General features: G+C 39.1%; 1 protein-coding gene across 1 annotated transcript; it reads left to right on the top strand.

The window, feature by feature from the left end:
- Positions 1-681: 681 nt before the first annotated feature.
- LOC125467035 (placenta-expressed transcript 1 protein-like) lies at positions 682-11,698 on the top strand. The gene is made up of 4 exons (XM_048562368.2): positions 682-909; positions 5,967-6,156; positions 7,750-7,808; positions 9,427-11,698. The coding sequence occupies exons 1-4, from the start codon at positions 753-755 to the stop codon at positions 9,672-9,674; spliced, it is 654 nt and encodes a 217-aa protein (XP_048418325.1). The 5' UTR covers positions 682-752; the 3' UTR covers positions 9,675-11,698.
- The last annotated feature ends 10,854 nt before the right edge of the window (positions 11,699-22,552 follow it).

A 22,552-nucleotide genomic window follows, 5' to 3' on the forward strand; every position in this document is an offset into this window, starting at 1 on the left:
ACTTCCGTACAGGCACATGTCAATTTTGCTTTGGTTTTAACTTTTCTACTTCCTGTGTTTCTTAACTTTCTACTCTTCTTTTATTTCTGATTTTTTTTCTTACTTTCTAATCTTTTCTTCCCTTCTTCTTTTCTGTCTTTCATTTTCTTTCTTTGATTCTTTCAATCTTTCTTTCTACTTTGTGTTCCCAATTGCTTCATTCTTTCCTTCTTTCTTTCTTTCTCCCTGTCCTAAGATTTTCTTGTAAATTCTTGTATTGTCCTCAGCAATTCACTGAGAACGATATTTAAATTCACTACTTTGGGATCCTAGTGTTCATACCATAAAGGTAAGTATTCCCAAATCATATCAAGTCTTAAATATCAGTGGGGAAAATGTATGTTTTGTACAATACAGTGCTGCAGGTGACAGTAAGTTAAGCCAATGGAAATGAAACTTGGGTGAAACATAAAATGGCTTAACAACAATTTGACAATTGTTGAAGTCAAATTTGACCCTAGTTTATCCAGAATTTGTGAAAGAAGTGGAGTTATTACAGGAAACAAGGAAGCTTGTTTCAAAAAAAAAGGTCTCAGGGCGGGAAAATGCCATCAGTTAGAGTCATTATTATTCAGGTTACCTGTGGTTTCAGTAACCTGGGGGGAGGTGCTTCCTCTGCAGTATAACTGCACCTGACTCTCCAGAGTCATCAGAATTCAAGCTGCTGCTGACTCTTCTCTGAATCAATCCAGAGGAGCCTCTAGAAGAGAGAAATGGCTTCAGTTTTGTCAGCCCTACTTCTTTGCCTCTTTCTTCAGTATGCAGCATCTGACTTGCACAACCTTTGCATGATTGAAAATGCAACAATGGGAGGCTCATTCAGTTTAATGATTTATCCAAAATACCTCATGCCAAACACAACATACAGAGGTGAGTTGCTGATCGACTTTGCAATATACATAATTTGTTCTTTTGTTCAACTATTCTGAAAACTTTTCCAGATTTTCATTGAAGACTGAAGTTTGGATTATTAAGTGCACTTCCTGTTCCAATGGATTTCAAATAACTGACTGTGGCTTTATGGGGATGATTATTTTAATTGGTTTTCAACCTACTTTGTTTGTGAGCCAAGGCTTTCTTTGTGAGCAAAGGCGACTTCACTCAGAGTAAAGGGCTTATACATCTAGAGTAAGATTTTTTATACTGAAATCATGAACAGGTGAAGAGTTTATAAATGTACTACACTGAGTGACAGAGGGAATGTTCCATCATGGATGTATAGTTGTAACTTTTTTCCCATGTTTAAGGAACATTCCAGCTGTTATAAAATCTGAGTTTAAATAGTTCATTTTGATTGACTCCTGAGCAGACGACCTGAATTAATCACTGTACTACCTGCCTGCCGGTGCTGGTTCAGGTGTGGTGCACATTGCAATAGCTTCTGCTTGGCACCAATACAGAAAGATAATAAGAAGCTCTGAGACAATAAACTATTTAGCATGATGAAACATAGAGTACAATTTTGTTTGAGTCCTTTCAGATTTAAGTACCTGACAAGATGCTAACTGGACTTTGTAGTCATGTTGTAATAAATAGTTACAGAGAACACATATTGTTAAAAACTGAACTTCATACACTTAACTGTGTGACCACTAAATGTGTGCACTTTACAGAGAAATTAAAAAAGAAAGATAGATGATAGATTTTGTAACATATATGGAGAGCTTGTTTATATCTTCAACATTCTAGAACAGAGAGCAGTGAAGTTTGTGAGAGAATTTTCACCACATCCAATCACTAGGAAAGAAGCATTAAAAGAAAAGGTTAAAGTGCAGTAGTTTAAATCCCTGTTTTGTTCATACCGATCTACAACTTTAATGTCCCAGGTTTCAGCCAGAGATGAGGCTCCCACCGAACTCACAGAGTTAACTATCCAGTGTGGATTGCTGAGCGGGATCGATCTGAGTTAAAATGCTGTCTACAAAAGCAACAAATTGCATTTATATAGCATGTTGGTTCGAGAAATATGCTTTAAAAGCATTTCACAGATGCACGGTCAGACAAAAACAAACTGCAGTGGGGAAGAAAACCAAGTGATTGATCGTTGGGCCACAAGAAAACAACCAATATCTCCATAATCATTGATTACTTTGCAAAACTACCTTTAGTAGAGAAAAAGTGAAAGGAATTTCCAATTTATCATGTTAACTCATGCAGTATAGGTGTTAGCAATTGGGAACCAATGTCCCTACATTCTTTTCTTTTCCATTTAAAAACAACAGGTGGAGTTGTGAATTGAAAAATGGACCCGAGGTTGAATTATTTCACCTTGTCTTCTGACAGTGACAGTGACGTGACATTTTTCAGTCTAAGTTGGTTTCTTCATACTTACGGAGCCACACCTCAATCTGGAACAACAACTTGTACACTTTGTGTCTCTAATACTTACCTCTTGCTTGGGAATTTACTAGATTGAAAGGTAGAATAAACTTCAGGGAAGTGACTGAGGCCACAATTGTAAAAGTCAATTCTAAGGCTTTCCAGGGAATGAGGAATAGGCCAAGCCCACTGGGTGTTAATTCCAGGAAGTTTGGGATAAGTAACGAAATGCCTCCCAATATTGAAGAGAAGGGTTTTGGGAGATAACTTAGAGCAAAAAATTGGATTAGCTGAGGATGAAAAAATGTGGAATGGCTTAGGGTGTTGGCGAGGATTTGAAAATGGAGAATCAAAACAGCATGGCAAAGCCAAGGCTGATGTGTGAGTGGAAACAAACAGAGCGAATGTTGGAAAATCTCAGCAGGTTGGGAAGCATGTGTGGCGAGAGAAACAGAGTTAATGCTTCAAGTCTGAGATGACTCTTCGTCAGAAGAGGTCAAGCATTAATGTGTAGAAGTCGAGTTCTAAACAAAAGTCAAATTGATTTGAAATGTTACGGCAGGGGAATTGAGTTTAAGAGCTGTGAGGTTGTGCTGCAGGTCTATAAAACTCTGATTAGACCACACTTGGAATATTGTGTTCAGTTCTCGTCACCTCATTATAGGAAAGATGTGTAAGTTTGAGAGAGGGGGCAGAGGAGATTTACCAGGATGCTGCCTGGACTGGAGGGCAGGTCCGATGAGGAAAGGTTGAGGGAGCTAGGGCTTTTTCCATTGGAACGAAAAAGGATGAGAGGTGACTTGAAAGGGGTGTACAAGATGATGAGAGGCATAGATAGATAGATTGGATACCCAGAGACATTTTCCCAGGGCGGAAATAACTATTACCAAAACTGCCAAAAGTGGTAGTGGAGCCAGATACTTTAGAGACATTCAGGCGACTCTTGGATAGGCACATGGAGGGTAGTAAAATGTAGGGTATACAGGCTAGTTTGATCTAAGTAGGAAAATAGGTCGGCACAACATCGTGGGCCGAAGGGCCTGTACTGTGCTATACTGTTCTATGTTCTATGTTACCTCTCTTCCTCAGTCCACAGATACAGTCCAATTTCTCCAGCAATCACAGTATTTTGCTCTGTGAGCAGACTAATCTTTGTACCACTGTGGCAGTAATATTTTAAAATTCATTCGGCAGGTGCAGATTTCACAGGCTTAGCCGGCTTTTATTCCTTATCCCTAATTGCTCAGAGAACAGTCAGGAGTCGATCACATTCCATTGGGCCAGGTGTCACTCGTAGGCCAGTGCACATAAGAATTAGCAAGCTTTTTTACTTTGTTCGCACTGTCACCTTTAGAACAATACAGCGCAGAACAGACCCTTCGGCCCTCGTTAAAAACTAACTTTAGGTTAGTTTTTAAATCTAGATTGTTATTGAATTCCAACTTCAACATGTGCAATACTGGATTTGGCACCCGTGTCCACAGAGTGTTTAGCCTGGAGTTCTGGATTGCTAGCCCACGGATATTACCTCTGTGCTACCACATCTCTGCAGTAGAAGTTGGCAAAGATAAAAATTAAGATGAAGATATGCTGAAGCTGGGCAATGTTGTAGAAGTGGAAATAGATTTCTGTTTCTTCAACTGACTAGATTCTACAATTTGGAAACTCTTCTCTTTAGTCTTATGTTCTTTTCTAGAAAAGCTACCTCCTCGATTGAGCTTTAATCCATGCTTTATAGTCTTTTACATTTTTGGACAAGTGCCCATTTTCCTTATCTCTTTGTGAGACTCTCTGTGTGCAATGCTGCCGTTGTCTAGGAGATTGGTTGGATGCGGAGTTGGAAGCTCAGCTGAGAGTCAACAGATTCTAACTCACAATACTCAGCACCATCTTAAGTGGGGAGCTGGATGACATAGGGAAATATTCCAAATTGTTGATGAAAGCTGATGAAGTTGGTCTTGCAAACATTGCAAAAGACATCTTTAATAACTTGATGTTTGACAAGAGGCCAGGCAGGAAAGCAGTTGACATTTTGTGTGGAGGTGAAAGCATAAAAATAGATAAATTATGACATATACATGGAAACTTGCACATAATTCAGTAAATGAGGATTTGAAGACTCCCACGAATGCAAACGTGGGCGCATTGATGTGACAGTGGGCATTTGCAGGAGAACACGTGCTGCTCATTTTGAGGTCATAGAGGAAAGAACTATATTATCGTGTTGCCCTGGAATTGGATCACAAAACTAAGGCATTGGTTTAAAATAACACAGCATTAGTCCTGCAAGCTTTGGAAAGGTTGAAATTAATGAAACCTTTTAAACATGATATTTCAGTCACCTGAGCTACAACAAATAATCTTGAGCAAGGTGTTCTTGCTCTGTGTTTGCAGTGGAAACTAAAATTATTTGTACAAGATAATAGAAAAAACGTATTTAACAGCGAGTATAAAAGCTTCATTTCACGGTGGTTCAGAAGTTAGCACTGCTGCTTCACGGCCTCAGGGACACAGGTTAAATTTCATACTCAGATGTGTTTAGTTTGTACATTCTCCCTGTGTCTCCCTGGGTTTCCTCTGAGCGCTCTGGTTTCCTCCTCAAGTTCAAAGATCTGCCAATTAGACAGATTAGCCATGGGAAATGCAGGGTTGCAGGGCTAGGAAAAGGACGTAGGTCTGGGTGGGATGCTCTTCAGAGGGTTGGTGTGGACTCAATGGATCAAGTGGCCTGCTTCCACATCGTGGGGATTCTATGATGGGCCTAAAAATAAAAATTGTTGTTGTTAGAGATACCAATTCATTACATTAGTATTTGAAGAGAAAATACATGCTAGGAATGTTTAATATGATAAGTATTTGCATTTAGTAGTAAACACTGTGCACACACAAACCATACTGCATGCCATACATTTTTGAGGCAATGTGCTATCACTGAGCTGACTACCTGACAATGTTTAGTTAAGAGTTCCCTCTGAAAGAAAGATCAGCTATCTAGTCAAGATTTATACTGAAACAAGAGATTTCTAAGAAATTATAACTATTAAGCTTCCCTTTGGTCTTATTCCCCACTTTATCCTACAGCTAGCCTAGTTCATGACTTTTATAGCAAGTAAATGTGAAAATCTAAGCAGTGGAGGAAATTCTGACTCCCATCAGCACTTATTGGGAAATGATAAGCATGCTGCCCACTTGTTTGAGTTGCTGGTAACAAGCAAGTTGCTTCACTTGTAACTTACACAACAGGAAATGACAAGAAATATTCAGGAAATCAATCAGCATCAACAAAGATAGTGTGAATTAGTGTTTTCAAGACAAGTAGTTATCCCCAGGCGCCTGTCATGCTATTGTTTTCCTGAGCAGTAAAATCTCCAGCTGAATTCTGAAGAAAATTTTGAGAGAAAATTCTGCTAAGTTTCTGTACCAGGCCACATCCCAACACTACAATGTAGTGTTGATACTGACACTTACACGAGCAACACAAATGAAGTTAGCATTTCTTCCAAATTTAAACAAAATGGCTTCACTCCTAAGTAAAACTAAACAGATACATTTTTGTTTGTTATGTTCCACACAAGTAATAACACAATGTGTTTACCTCCTGTTCCCAGTTACTGTGAATGGAACTGGAGCCATGGTAATGGTAGCTCTCTCAGCTTCGTATAATGGCAGCAGTGTTGGGACCTGGACAAATGATGCTGAAAACTGTGCAGGAGTTTACGGCAGCAAGAACCTCTCATTCACTGAAAAGTGGATGTCACCCAAAAGCATGATGAACATGCATAGCTATGTTTTATTCAAGTAAGGTTTCATTTTGTTTCTGTCATAGATTCATTCCCCACTTCTCTTTGATGTTTGGAACAAAAACAGAAGTTGCTGGAAAAGCTCAGCAGATCTGGCAGCATCTGCGAAGAAAAAATTCAGAGTTAACATTTCAGGTCCGGTGACCTGAATGGTTCTGAGGAAGGGTCACCAGACCTGAAACATTAACTCTGATTTTTTTCTTCACAGATCAAACAGGCCTGCTTAGCTTTTCCAGCAACTTCTGTTTTTATTCCTGATTTACAGCGTCCACAGTTCTTTCAGTTTTCCTTGATGTTTGCTCAGTGTGCTGATACTGTTACTAGCATGGGTGCTGCATATATAATACATAACGATCATACACAGAAATTATTCTATGCCCGTGGATGTTTCACGTGTGCAAAATACAATAAATCCTGATTTGGTCTTTTACATCTGGCATCTGGAGTAGTACGTATACAATTTAATTGATGTTAAGCCAGTACAGGTTTTCAAGCAAAATACGAAAACAAGTCACATAGGGAGATATTACGTTAGATCATCAAAAGGTCAGTCAAAGGGAGGTAGTGCGGTGGAGATGCTTAGTATTGGATCTCTATGTTCAGGGTCATCAACGTTGGAGAAATTAAATGCTCAAGTGACCAGCATTAAAGCAGCACAAGTATCTTAAGAGGGTTGGTGGAGGAAACTACAGAAATAGGTAGCATTAAGGCCATGGAAGCATTTACAAACAAGGATTAGAATTTTAAAATTGAGATGTTGATTAACCAAGAGCTGTTATAAATCAGCAAGGTGGGGAGTCTGTTAAAGTACAATTATCCATTTATCTTTCACAAATCATTACAATGGCTGCAATTACTAAGCAAATAAATATCCTCCAATCTCTGAGTCATGAAAAGGCATCATATCAATAAGACTACTTTGGGCCGATAGAGAATATATGGAAAAGCCACTAGAAATAAACAAAATACGGGAAAAGTCAGCCGGAACCATTAACCATACTTCACCCACTACTCATCCCTTCCAAACCCACATTGACTAGTGAACCAAAAACAAGTTAAACTTGACTGCGTGCGTTCTCAGCTCCTCTTATGCCAAAAGATTTGCTGTTCCATTTTGGGATTGAACAATACTTCAAAAGTATTTCATTGTCTATAAAACAGGTAGTTGTGAAAGGCAAAACACAAATACAAGACCTTTGTTATGAATTGAATTAAGGAAATAGGCTGCGTACGGATCTGTGCTACAACATATCAGTAGCTACTTATTTTACTGTTAAACGTCACAGTGAAAAAACTTTGATTACCATTGAAGATAAAGAAATGAACTTCTGTCCTTTAGGACAATCCTCATTTATTAAAGGACAAATGCCTCACAAATAATTAGAATGTGGAAAAGTCAAATTTTGCATTTGCAAATAAATCTATCAAGTTGTTTTTGATTTCTGTTGAAATATAAATAGTCATAGAGGACTTTCAGGATTTTTCCTGTATCAGGTAATTGCCTGAGTAAATATTGATATAATTTAAAACATTTCTTGACATATAATTATAAATATGAATGTCTGGCTTTTTTTTTCCATCTTTCATCCAGAGCCTTTGTCAAAATGTCTGAAAACATGACATACGTCATGAACAAAACTCTCAGAATGGGTAAGATTTATTTTGATGTTTAATAATGCATAGAGATTTACAACAAAGAGCTTTTCTATTTTTTTTTATTCTGATGATTTTTCAGCTTCCTCTGCTGTATTATTTGTTCGGTATGAATACTTAAGGAAATGTCTTGAATTCAACCTACTCCAACTCCCAAAAGACCTAATAATAACCTAATCAGTAATTGAGTATGGCAATAACAAGACATATGAACCAAAGGAGTTCCATTCCTGAACTATTCTCAACTGGCACAAACTATTTATGAAAGGTACAATCAGCCTTAACAGCCCCAAAACTCAATTAGTTAGTACTTTCTATTTCTAGCCATATAGTCTGAAAGCCTCTGATGTCATTTGATCTTGGAAGCAAAGCAAACTCTGACTTGGATGGGAGACCACCTGTGAAAGCCAGGTGCAGTTGACAAAGGTCCTTCTGTGATAGTGTCCATACCCCTGGGCCAGGATGTACTGGTTCAAGCCCCACCTGCCCCAGAGGTGCGTAATAACATCACTGAACAGGTTGATTAGAAAAATAAATTCAATTTTAAAAATTACAATCAATCTGCTCTTTTATTCTGAAAATTGTTCCAAAAATCTTGAAGGCGTTCAAATGAAACAGAATGTTTTATTTGTCTGTCATACCCTGCATTTATAACTTTCTATATCTCACTTAATTCTGATTAAATAAGACAGCAGAGAGATTTTAGGGCATATGCAATTATACCTAAGAACATTTTAAGATGAGCTCAATTCATGAGAAGGAGAAACTCTGGCTGATACATGTAGCTCAAGATTTTGAGAGTATTTACAAAACAGCAGCAATTGTTTGAATTCAGAGTATATTTATCAAGGGGTATGAATCTGAGTAAATCCTTGGTTGTATTTAGGAAGACAATTATATGCTGCGAGTGTGATAAACCAAATGTGTACATTTGAAACCTGTTCAGACTGAAAAGTGCCTTCACAGCAAACATTTAAAGTTGTTAGCCCAATCAATGTAAGCAATTTCCTGAAGAAATATGATTAGTCATTGAGTTAATTTACAGTACAGAAGGCAGTTTGGGGTCTCCTCATAGCCCCATACTACATATATTTCCTTCTATTGACCATCCAGTTTCATCTTGAAAGCATTCACCGTTTCTGTTTTCACAACTCTCAGGGCAATAGATCCCAGCAACAACAATTGCTGCTTTAAAAATTTGTTCCTCACATCCTCTGCATCTCTAGCCCTAAATCTTAAATCTTTGTCCCTTAGTATCATCACCTAATGAGAAGAATACTTCCTTGCATACGTTATCTAGCTGCCATAAATTTAAAACACTGCTATCAAATTTCCCCTTGATCTCCTTTGGCCCAAGAGGAACAACGTCAGGTTTTCTGACTTAAACTAGTAACTAAAACATCTCAGCTCTGAAAACCATCCAGTAAATCTGAAAGGATTTTCACATCTTTCCTCAAAGGTGATGACCAGAGCTAGAAGCAATGTTTTTGTTTGGGTCTGAGCTTCTCGTAAGATTCAATATAGATCCACTGTTTTGGGTACTCAATGCTTCTAATTGTGAAGACCATAATTCTACATGCTTTACTAATTTGGTAAATATGACCTTTTTTCACAGCTCCTACAATGACTGCCATGCCAATTACGCAAACTACAGCTGCGTACAACAAAACTACAACTGTATACATGAGCACAACTCCATACAACATGACCACAACTCCATACAACATGACCACAACTCCATACAACATGACCACAAATTTCAAAACTACCACCACTTCAACAGGTGCCATTATCTTCAAGCCACTGAGTGGAATTATTAGCATGTCCTTGCTCTTTGTTACAGTGCGAGAACTGCTGTCATAACAGGTTTGAAATGCTAACCTTCACAATTCCTAACAATTTGGCATATCAATTACATTGCAGCCAGAAAGACTATCAATCCATTCTTAGCACTCTTTCTAGATAAAAAAACTGAAGCTATTATCTTTGCCGTATCAATCATGAGCCACCAAAATTGGGAAATATATTTTGTAGGAACACCTGTTTTCTTTAATAAAACGACATTTGAATGTTTACTGCAATCCCAAATATTGTCCTTTGTTTCTCACTATCTCAAATTCCAGGCAAGCCTGAATCAATTAAGTCTACTCTTTACTATACATCTGTACAAGGGTGTAAAAAGTACTCTTGTTCTATGTAGAGATGAATTCTATTGGAAATATAAACCTGTTTAGAATACATGGCCAGTTCTTCCAAATTATCATGAGTTGGCTAATAATCGTTAGGTTTTTGTCCATTTTCATTCGTTATTAAATTGCTATTTTTTTCTGATTCTTTTTTATTGGATTTTCTTTTGTATTTTAGGCTTTTGTGCCTATCATGTCAGAATTTGAATATTTAGCACCTTCATTGTGAAGGTGATGTCAAAATATCTCAGATATTTTGGTGTCACCGTTCAATTGCTTTCTGTAATGTAGCTTTGACAATCGGTTGCACTGACGGCCTTGACCAACTATCTAGACAAATGTCTCAACAACGGAATATTTACAATTCTAAGTTAAGCATGTAATTGGTTTCATTTTCTTTACGATCTTATTCCATCCTGCAGATTATTAACAAATGTATATTGTATTCACTGTGCAATAATGCTCTATAGCCTATCAGATACCTTCATAATGTCAGAGATTGCATGGATGGTAATTATAATTGTAATGTCACTGTTGTTTAATGGGTATCAATAATGATCATCTCATTTCTATCCATTTTTCAAATATGAATATCAAAATTCATCAAAATGTTCAATAAAGGCACAGCACAATTTTGTTTCCTGACAATTAAAATATCACATGAAAATTTCATGGAAAGAAAATCCAAAAACTGTGCAATGGACAATCATTTAGTTTCATTTTGTTCCACTTAATCTTACATATTCTAAAGTACAAATCCTTTAGATAAACGCCAGAAGCCAACTTATTTAGTGGACCTGCTCATATTGTGCTTGCTGAAGCATGGTGTCACTCGTAGTGTAAGCTTAAAAATCAAATCACCATACAAAGCTTTAACATATACCTTCTAAATTCCATCATTTGTTACTTTAAGTCAGTTCTCAGTCCACTTAGTTCGAGTGGGCTCATGGCACCATTAAAATAGCGCAGAGAAGATTTTGATACCTATGGGATAAAAGTTCATCTGAATTTGTTTTTCTTTATAACCTCCAGTCTAATCACTCACTGTCGTCACCAAATCATCATCCTACTTACAGTTATAAGACATAGGAGTGGAAGTAAGGCCATTCAACCCATCAAGTACATTCCGCCATTTAAATCATGGCTGATGGGCATTTCAACTCCACTTCCCTGCACTCTCCCCGTAGCCCTTGATTCCTTCTGAATCTTATTCAGAATCTAATTCTTATTCAAAGTAACAATTCTCGCACTTCATTCCCTGAATCTACAATTAAATGGTTTTCAATCACCAAAAGAGTAATTGATCCCAAATCTTAATTATTAATTATTGGTTTCACATTTATAAAATTTAACCTCACTTCATACCTCCATTCAATTGCTTTACTTTAATGAAACATTTATTGATCCTTTGTTGGTATTTTATATAAGAAGTAAATGGCACATTTCCAGACAATTCAGACATGATACCAAAGGCAAAAGTCTTTTGAATCACTGTCCATTTTATGAAGACCTGCAAGCACTAGCCTGCAAGTCTGATAATGCCCTAAAATGAAGTATGTTTTCACTAGTATGGTGTCCAAAGATAATGCCTAGGTAGAAAACCATTGTTTAGAAATGTGCTGAGCTGTTTATAAAAACACTGAAATTATTTACAAAAGTAATGTTACTTTCTTTAATAAAAGTTTAACTTGGTTTATATAAGTATGCAATTAGTTTTTTCTGTGTGTCTAAGTTATTCAATGGTGCAGTCAGAAAAACTGCACTTCATCTCTGAGATATGAAAAAAAAATGAGCTGGGGATCTAGGACAATTTACTAGCATTGACTTAAGAACATAAGAAATAGGCCATTTGACCCATCGAGCCTGCTCTGCCATTCAATAAGATCAGGTCTGATCTATTCGTGGGCTCAGTTCCATTTGCTCGCCAACTCACCATGCCCATAATTCCTTTACTGTTCAAAAACCTATCTATCTTTGTCTTAAAAACATTCAACGAAGCAGCCTCAACTGCTTCACTGAGCAGGGAATTCCACAGATTCACAATACTTTGGGCAAACAAGTTCCTTCTCGACTCATTCCTAAATCTGCTCTCCCTTATTTTGCAGCTCTGCCCTCTCATTCTAATATCATCCACCAATGGAAACAGCCTCCCTACTTCTATTTTATCTATTCCCTTCATAATTTTATTTTTTCCATAAAAGGCCCCCTCATTCCCTGAGGAAGAAGAGTGAGCATGACTTTTAAGAAATTTTGAAAACAAAACTTTGGAGTTCATGAAAACAAATTATGTGGCTTAATTAACGATAACAAAGTGTGGAGCTGGATGAACACAGCAGGCCAAGCAGCATCTCAGTAGCACAAAAGCTGACGTTTCGGTCCTAGACCCTTCATCAGAGAGGTGACACTTCTCTGAGAGACCCTCTCTGATGAAGAGTCTAGGCCCGAAACGTCAGCTTTTGTGCTTCTGAGATGCTGCTTGGCCTGCTGTGTTCATCCAGCTCCACACTTTGTTACCTTGGATTCTCCAGCATCTGCAGTTCCCATTATCACATGGCTTAATTAGATGTTTCCACCATTGAGTTGATTGAGGTGCAGTAACCAGAAGTCTAGGATATTTGTTTAGGTTACTCATTGGGATCCTTCAAAATTCAGTCTACCACCTCTTCACTCACCCTCACCACTTCTGAGGTACTGGATTGTACTTTTAAACAGAGGGTCATTTATATCAGCTCAAGTCGGTGTAAAGGAGTATCTGGTACTACATTGAAGACCAGCAAGAGAACTTTCTCCAGCAACATCTCTTAACCAGATTGTTTGGTCACATTGTTCTTTATTAGATATGGTTATATTGCTGTGTATTCTTGCAACAAAGAAGGAAAGTACCTCACTGGTTGTAGAGCACACTGAGAAATGTGAGGTTGTAATGTGTGCTATACAAATGCAAGCCTTTTTCTTCTTTTGCACTTCACTCTCCCAAATATTGGGCAATTTATATTAAATCTGCCCAGATAACATAGAATGTATGGCACAGTAATTATACCCCAAACTGCTGTATATTAACAACTGCTCTCTCTCCCATCAAGAATTAAATAGAAATCTTCAGGTCTAGCTAATTGGTGACCCTGCACTTGCTCAGTCAGTTCCTTGTCATCTGTTCCAGGATGAAGAGTGGAATATAGAGGGTGTTGTGTCTAAGTGCAGTTGAGGTGGTCGTCAGTTTACATAGTTGTCAGACAATACTATACCTCTAAGCCAGGGTTGCTTTAATCAGAGAATGCAAAATATCACCAAAACAATATTGCATGAAGGAATTGAAGAGTTAAAAGTTTAAAGATAGCATTTCAAGCAACAATCTAACCATGCAAATAATTCCCTATTAATATCCTTGGTCCCAGTCAAATTTTCTTCAATGTTTTGCATAGTAAGTGACCTAAAACCCCACACGTGGTACAATTTAAATAATTTAGCATAGAATTTAAATTTAATTGACAATATACAACAGAGTATAAATAGCAACTTCATAATATTTAACATAGTTTTGTAGCAATAGTGCTGAGATTTAAGACTAGTACGGATCTTGGTGCCTCAGAATCAAAAGTTCAGCAAAAACTTTACATTCAGAATCATAGAACTGTTACTACATTGAAGGAAACCATTGATCCACTGTGCCTACAATGGCTCTCTGAATGAGCAATTCACTTTGTTCCATTCTCCAGCCTTCTCCCATAACCCTGCACAATCTTCATCCTCTGATAACAATCTAATTCCCTTTGTAATTGTTTGATGAACCTGCTGTCATCACATTCTCAGGTACATGTATTCCACCCTCTGACCACTCATGGGCCGATGACCGTTTTGCGTTGACAACTTTTCTGAAGAAGGGTCTAGGCCCAAAACATCAGATTTCCTGCTCCTCTGATGCTGCTTGGCCTGCTGTGTTCATCCAGCTCGACACCTTTTTATCTCTTGACTATTTTGCATGTTGCTTTTGCTTCTTTTGCCAATTACTTTAAAACTGCACCCTCTTGCCTTTGGCTCATTTTTGAGTGAGAACAATTTGTCCCTATCCACCCGATATATATCCCACATGATTTTGAATACCTCTATCAATTTTCCACTGAAGAGAGTTTCAGTGCAGAATCTTAAAGGGGCCTAAATGGCATGGGTTTTGCCAAGATTGTGGTGGGATCAGACAAGACCTCTGCTGAGACTTATCGATGACAGGAGCAACATGTTTTTGACTCTTATGCACTTACAGGGTGGTGATATGAGACTATTATCAGGCAGTGGCAAGTTAAGGAGGATTATAGCTTTTCAAACACTTTATTAATACCAAAGTTTGCCTCATTAAGAATCAGTTTCTTATTTTACCAAAAGCTTGAAACAAACCAGACATCACGACCAGGGACCAGGTTTCGATTCTAGCCTCGGGCGACTGTCTGTGTGAAGTTTGCACATTCTCCCTGTGTCTGCATGGGTTTCCTCCGGGTGCTCCGGTTTCCTCCCACAGTCCAAAGATGTGCAGGCTAGGTGAATCGGCCATGCTAAATTGCCCATAGTGTTCAGGGGTGTGTGGGTTATAGGGGGATGGGTCTGGGTGGGATGCTTCAAGGGGCAGTGTGGACTTGTGGGGCCGAAGGGCCTGTTTCCACACTGTAGGGAGTCTAATCTAATCTAATCTAATCTAAACTCTTGGCAGGAAAGTCAGAGCATTTGGTAAAATGTGGAATTGAATGTGAGGGAATGCCAAAAGGTCAGGCTGAGTAAGTAAGGACATGGGTTTGAGGACATAAAAACTCAATGTAACTGGTACTTCGAAAAAAAAGTAAAATTGAGCTCTATATTCTTCTAACAATCTTCATAAATGAAGCTTTTCATTTTTAAGCCATTGCATAACTTAAGCAATCCTGTTCATCCTTACTAAGCTTCCACACTTCACTCTCCTCCAACAGTCTAAGCCTGCGACAGTGATGGGTCTAAATTGGATAATACACAAAAGCAGTAGCACAAGTTGCAAAGATAGACAACACCCCAACTTCATTCCACAAGCTCATTTGAAAGATATTTGCATCCAGCCAGTGCTAACCTTTCAGAACGTTGTTCAGATACTTCAGCAGGAGCCAATGTCATGAGCGCTCAGCACCACTTAAAGCCAATCTGCATTTCTTAAAGGAACAATGCACTCTGACGTTCTGCAGTGGGCCTTCTAGATGTGGAACTGCTCATGGCGTTCCTCCAAGGCCTGAAAGTAAACAGCTTCCATCAAACTTGCAGCGGACTGTGGTACCAGAAAATCCCTACAGTGTGGAAACAAGCCATTCTGCTCAACAAGTCCACACCACCCCACCAAAGAGCATCCCAGCCAGATCCAGCCCCTACCCCTGCATTTCCCATGCCTAACACAAACATCCCTGGGCACAACAGGCATACTTGTCATGGTTAATCCACCTAACCTGCACGTCTTTGGACTGTGGGAGGAAACCGGAGTGCCCAGATTAAACCCACGCAGTTACGAGGAGAATTTGCAAATTCCACATTGACAGTCACCTGAGGCCGAAATTGAACCCGGGTCCCTGGTGCTGTGAGGCAGCAGTGCTAACCACTGAGCCACCGTGTCACCCCTAGTGCTGCATTGAATTGGAGAGACTATAAAAGGTAAGGTCACATGCAGTCGGTGGGTCTTAATTTGGGTGTTATGCAAAAATATGGCATGATGTAAAAATTTGGATTTCAATTATTATTTTCAAGTGGCTTTTGTAACTGCAGCTCACCATACATAGAGACAGTGAAGGGCAAGGACAGGTAAGGTTTGGAATTATTGGTGGATAGGGTATTGAGAATCTTTATTTTGGATAAACCCAGAAAAAGAAGGCTCCTCCCTCTTCTTTCTCTTCCTAGGTCTGTTTCTTCTTCTCATCTTGTCTTTCTCATGTTTTTGCTTGATATTCAGATGCTTGTTGTTTGACTCATGGCAAGGTTAACCCCTCATCCAACTGAATATACAAGAACTACGAGATGCTCATTTTACCTAATATTTCAGAGCAACGCCAAAGTAGTCCAGCAGGAGAAATGTTACCTCAGCTGATGGTCTGCTCAAGCATATTTTGAATAACAGCAAAGTTTTCAGTATATGGCTGCAGAGTAGAGAATGGGATCTATACCAAACCCTTAAACCACACCTTCAGCAGATTGAAACAAATGCAGAGATGCTGGAGAAACTCAGCAGATCCCTAGCAGCATCTATAAAGAGAGAAACAGAGTTTAGGTTTCAAGTCCAATGATCCTTCATCAGAACTGGAGAGTGCCTTGTCAACCATTAGGAGGGAAAGCCAAAATAATGACAGTGAGCAAGAAGAAAGATTCAAATGGAAACACTCTCTCAGAGACCAGAGCAAAACTTCTTCAAGACATATGGAAGTGAATTAATCATAAACACAATGAACAGTGGATGCTGGAAATGTGAAACAAAAACAGAGTGTGCTGGAGAAATTCAGCAGGTATTGGCTTCAGCTGTAAAGAGAAAATGGAGTTATTGTTTCAAGTCCACTGCCCCTTTTTCAGAATAGCTCCATCAACAGCATCATGCACCAAAGATATCCTGCAATTCCAGAACAACCTATTTGCTTCTTCAGAATTAGAAGCAGGTCCCTTCAAATAAGGAGGCTCCCTTTAGTCCCTTATGCAAGCCTGTAAGACAATCTTGAGACATTTTAAATATTAAATAGAGAACTGTAGATGCTGGAAATCTGAAACCAAAGTGGAAATTGCTGGAGAAACTCAGCGGATCTGGCAGCATCTGCAGATAGATAGCAAAGTCTATGCTTTAGGTCAATAGAACCTTTCTTCAGAACTAGTTTTCAAAAAGGGTCAGCGGGCCCAAAATATTAACTCTGCTTTCTCTCCACAGATCCACTGAGTTTCTCCAGCAGTTTCTGATGTTATTAATATCTGTAACTCCAACGTGGAAGGAGTTAGGCCAAAAAAATGCATGACCACAGTTACATCACAGTCACTAGCAAACCAATCCTTCCTCTGGCTTAATGGTACATTGGTATCCATGGCTGGTGGCAGATTTCCATAGAGATATCCACACTGAAGTGCAGATATCTGATACTTCTCACTGTGAGTCCTGTGTGAGAATTACTCCCTGGCCACGCTGAAGGCTTCAGATAGAAATTGTTGCAAATGCTTCTGCCTTATCTTTTGCACTGGTGTGCTGGACTCTTCCATCATTGAGGATGGGGATATTTGTCGAGGGTCCTCCTCCAGCGAGTTGTTTAATGGCACTCCACCATTCACAACTGGATGTAGCAAGGCTGCAGATTTTGATTGACTGATTTGATTGATTTGATTTATTGTCACATGTGCCTAAGTGTAGTGAAAAACTTGGTTGATGAGCAATACGGGTAGATCATAGTAAGCAAGAACATATAGATCATAGGGTGAAAAAACGCTTGGACAGAAACATACAAGCTACGTCATACAGGATGTGCACTAGACTAGATCAACATTAGCAAGGTCAAAATTATTTGAAGTTACAGAGTCCATTCATTAGTTGAATAAGGTCAAAAATCACACAACACCAGGTTATAGTCCAACGGGTTTTTTTGAAAACACAAGGTTTTGGAGATTCGGTCTTTCTTCAGGTATTAGTAAAAGAGGTGGCAACAGACACAGAATTTATAAGTAAAAGATCAAAGGGCCACAGAAATGATGTGAATGTATTGACTATAATGTTGGCCTATAAGCTGGCGTTGTATGATTTTCGGCTTTGTTCTCCCCAGTGCAATACTGGCACCTCCACATCACTCCAGCCATGGCAGGGAAGAAGCTGTTCTTGAACCTGCTGGTGTGTGTGTTCAAGCTTCTGTATCTTCTGCCTGATGGAAAAGTTTGTAGGAGAGCATTGCTGAGATGTGTTGGGTCTTTGATGACGTTGGCAGCATTTCTGTAGTAACAGGCTGTGTAAATTGAGTCTGTGGATGGAAAGTTGTTTTCCGTGATGGCCTGGGCAGTGCACAGAAATGTAGATCTGATTCTTTGGTCATGGGATTGCATGCTCTGTCTATCACTTTCTGATTATGCTGTTTGGCATGCAAGCAAGAGCTGCACCAGATTGACACTTCAGCTTTTGGCATGCCTGGTGCTGCTGCTGATATGTCCTCCTGCAATCTCTGTCCACACCTTTCAAACAAATGAAAGGAAGGACTTCTGATAAGGACAGCATTCCTTGAAGTGATTGCATCTCCTTTATATTAGAAGTTAAAAAGATTTGCAAGCCTATGAATATTTAAAAGGAAATAGGTCTGTGCCCAATGGTCCATATTTAGACAGAAATTACGTTTCACATTTATTATTTAACACATATGGAATGTGGAGAAACACTTTTCACTCTGTTATACTGAGCACCACTCTACTTATCTGTTTTATAAAAAGAAAACTATAAGTAAGAGCCTGTGATTAGATAAGAGGCTCAATCTTCCTTTGATAAAGAGAATTCATGCAGTTGATAAGTGCAGTAGCCAATGCACAGATTACAGTTCTCTGTTATTGTCCCTATAATAGATTGTTCTATTAATTAGCCGAGTTAAGCTGTAATCTACATTGATTGATCAAAGGTTTTCTTTTAATATGTCTCTGATTTAATGTGCATGTTAGATACATGAGCAGGAAACATTTGGATGATACAGTCACCTGATATCCTTCACTTTTGGTTTTTATTCAAGACTAATATATATATATCAGCTGATCATTTTACATTTACATTTGAATGAGCACAATACGACAGGGGCAGAAACAAAAATGGAGAGTGCTGGAGAAAAATAGCAGGCCTGGCAGGATCCATAAAGAGACAACAGGTAATGTGTTGAATTCAGTGACCTTTTGTCAGAAGTGCAGCGCCCGCGGCATTGTCGTTTCTAAGCTGTTTTCTTTCAGTGGAGGTGGGCCTATTCACCTACATTGCTTCCACACTGAACTGGCACCAACATGAACACAAGCCCAAATGGCTGATGGAACCAGTTTGGCACTATTGAGGGGAAGATGGAAATGTGAAAGAAGCAGAAGGCAAAAATGTGTTATTACCCTCGATGCTTTCTTTGACTTGGGACATTATGGGTCCGAGCCAGCTACACGATACATAGAGCTGTATGACTGGGTACAACGCCCTTGTACCATTAGAAGTGCCCTACTCCCAACTGTTTTGCATAACCTTATCCTGCAACAGGGACAGCTGAAAGTCAGTGATTGTTTATCGCTGTGTCTGGGTTATAGATAACTGAACGACTGTGGGAGGTGGGTGTAAAGTGGCACCATCAATAAGTGTGAAAGAATAAGGTAGAGTTAGGTGTGAGGTCTAAGTGCTAAGTGCCAAGGAGAGCAAGTGAGAAGGTTTTGGAACATTGTGCAGTGTGAGATTGTGGGTGTAGTAATGGGAGTGAAACATCATGTGAGGTGTAAGATAGCAGCGGTGGCAGCGGGTTCTTGAATCTAGAATCTCATTCATTCTGCCCGCGTTCCTTTTCTCTTTCCTTTTTCCTTCTTTTCTTTAGTTTTGAGCAGGGGTAGAGGCAGAGCACAGCAGTGCAAGTCCAAACTGGCAACAGTGACGGGACAGCGGCTGAGGCCAAAGTTTTGCAAGCAGCAGTGAAGCCTAGTGCACCTGAACAGGTCGGAGTCCAGTGCCAGACAATGACCTTGGCAGGGAAGTCCAACTTGGAGCATCTGTAGGCCCATGTCTCAAGAATGGCAGTAGTGATTAACTTTTTAACTTTATTTCTTTATTTTTCTACCTTTATGCTAAGAAGACTGTGGTGCTAAACTTCTAAACTCATTCCTTTATTTTTCTATTTCTGTAACTAAGATTTTGTACCAAGCTACTTTTGGGGCCTAAGATGGCATCATATGTGGCAACATTGTACATTTTTCACTGGACTTTTGTACCACGTAATTGAGCACAGATGGCAATAAAGCAAAAATCTAAAATCATGTGAACATATATTCACTGTAATTGGCCTTTATTGACAACAATAACATCTGACACTGGGAAAGTGCTTAAGTTTATCTTAAGGATATAATAGCAGAACATTTAGAAAGATGTAATGAAATTAAGCAGAGTCTGCAAGGTTTCATGAAGGAGTAAACATGCCAGACAAATATATTTGAATTCTTTGAGGACGTAACCAGCCAGGATAGACAAATTAGGAATGATTAGATAATATAAATTTGAGTTTTCAACATGTTTAATAAGGTACCACATGTAAGGCTGTTCAATAAGAAAGGAGCCGAAGGTTTTGGGTGTAGTATGTTAGCACCAATAGAGGATTTGCCAACTAATGGAAGGCAGAGAGTTAGGATAAAGAGGCCATTTTCGGAATGGCAACCAGTAACTCTAGGAGTGTCACAGGAATTAGTACGAGGGCCCAATTATTTCCAATATATATTATTGACTTGGATGAGGAGTTAAGTTTATTATCACCAAGTTTGTGGACGGCATAAAAATAAGTGGGAACGCAAGTGATGATAATGACTTGAAGAGTCTTTCGTGGAATATGTACGCGTTAACTGAGTGGTCAATATCTTGGCAAATGGAACGTAATGTTGGAAAATGTGAGGTTATGCGCTTTGGCTGGTATAATAGAGGAGTTGAATATTATTTAAATAGGAAAAAGCTACTGAAAGCTTCAGCACAGGGGTCCTTGCGCATGAATCCCAAAATAAAATTACTACTCGGGTTCAGCAGATAGTTAGGAAGTTAAAAAAAAGATTGATTTTATTTCAAATGGAATGGAATATAAAAATAGGGCAGTCTTACTGAAACTATAAATAGCACTAGCTAGACTGCTTCTAGAATACTGTGAACAAATTTAACGAAAGAAAGATGTACTGACACTGGAGGCTGTCCAGAGAATTTGGTTTATCATGTGCATGAAAGATTGTTCTAATGAAGAAAGTTGGAATACTCATTGGAGTTTGGACAAATGAGAAGAGATTTTATTGATGCATTAGATTCTGGACGTGCTTGACAGTATAGATGGAGAGAGATGGTTTCATCTTATGGGAGACCCTGGAACCAAAAGGCATAGTCTCAGAATAAGGGATCGCCTAGTGAGATGGAGATGTAGAGGAATTTCTTCCCACAGAGACGAATCAAATGGTGGTATTCCTTGAAGCAGAGAACTATAGAAGTTAGTCTTTGAATGTACTCAAGGCTGTGATGGGCAGATTTTTAATCAGTAAATGGAATGAAGGGTATGGGAAAAAGTCTGGAAAATGGGGTTGAGAAGGTTATCAAATCAGCCACAATCTCATTAAATAATTGTTGGGTCAAAAGCCTACTTATCTCTTACTTCTTGTGGCCTCACCTGCATGAGATTTTCAGACTGGCTGAGGAACTGGGTTCGGATACAGCCTCCTGTTATTGACCAAGAAGCAAAAAGCAGCAATATAAGCAGTGCCAGGATCATTCTGATGAGATGGGTACACAAACCTTGCATGTGGCACATCTCAATCTGAACAGGGGAAGCACATCACAAATTGCACCCAGCAGTCAAAAATGTGAGTAAATACATTTCTAGGCAAATTTATTGTGTTTCTTATTGGAATGTAACAGGCGGTATTTAATAAAGGCCTGAGTGACATGGGCTACAGCGGGATTTGTGGCAGAATTGGGTAGAAGTCCAGCGAGGGTTTTCTGAATATTGGGACCATCTCATTGCATCATTTATGTATTTGCCAAGCGAGATTATTGCCAGGCAGCAGCAAGTTGCCAACTATGGTGGATTTTATCTTGCTAAAAGCTTTGTTGATGCCACGTCACATCTCATCAATATTCACCAAACACAATGAACAAGCCAGGTGTTGAGAATACTTGACTTGGAAATCAGAGCAGGAACCTGGTAACTTCAGCTCAACATTGGACTTGAGTGCATTTCCATGGCCAATACAGTGTGGAATTGGAGGAACACAGCAGGTCAGGCAGCATCAAAGGAGCAGGAGGGTCGATGAAGGGTTTGGGTCTGGAACATCGACACTGCTGCTCCTTTGATGCTGCCTGACCTGCTGTGTTCCTCCAATTCCACACTGTATTGGCCATGGAAATGCACTCAAGTCCAATGTTGAGCTGAAGTTACCAGGTTCCTGCTCTGATTTCCAAGTCAAGCATTCTCAACACCTGGCTTGTTCATTGTGTTTGGTGAATATTGATGAGATGTGACGTGGCATCAACAAAGCTTTTAGCAAGATAAAATCCACCATAGTTGGCAACTTGCTGCTGCCTGGCAATAATCTCGCTTGGCAAATACATAAATGATGCAATGAGATGGTCCCAATATTCAGAAAACCCTCGCTGGACTTCTACCCAATTCTGCCACAAATCCCGCTGTAGCCCATGTCACTCAGGCCTTTATTAAATACCGCCTGTTACATTCCAATAAGAAACACAATAAATTTGCCTAGAAATGTATTTACTCACATTTTTGACTGCTGGGTACAATTTGTGATGTGCTTCCCCTGTTCAGATTGAGATGTGCCACATGCAAGGTTTGTGTACCCATC

The sequence above is a fragment of the Stegostoma tigrinum genome, chromosome 32 (assembly GCF_030684315.1).
Source record: "Stegostoma tigrinum isolate sSteTig4 chromosome 32, sSteTig4.hap1, whole genome shotgun sequence".
Classification (NCBI taxonomy): domain Eukaryota; kingdom Metazoa; phylum Chordata; class Chondrichthyes; order Orectolobiformes; family Stegostomatidae; genus Stegostoma; species Stegostoma tigrinum.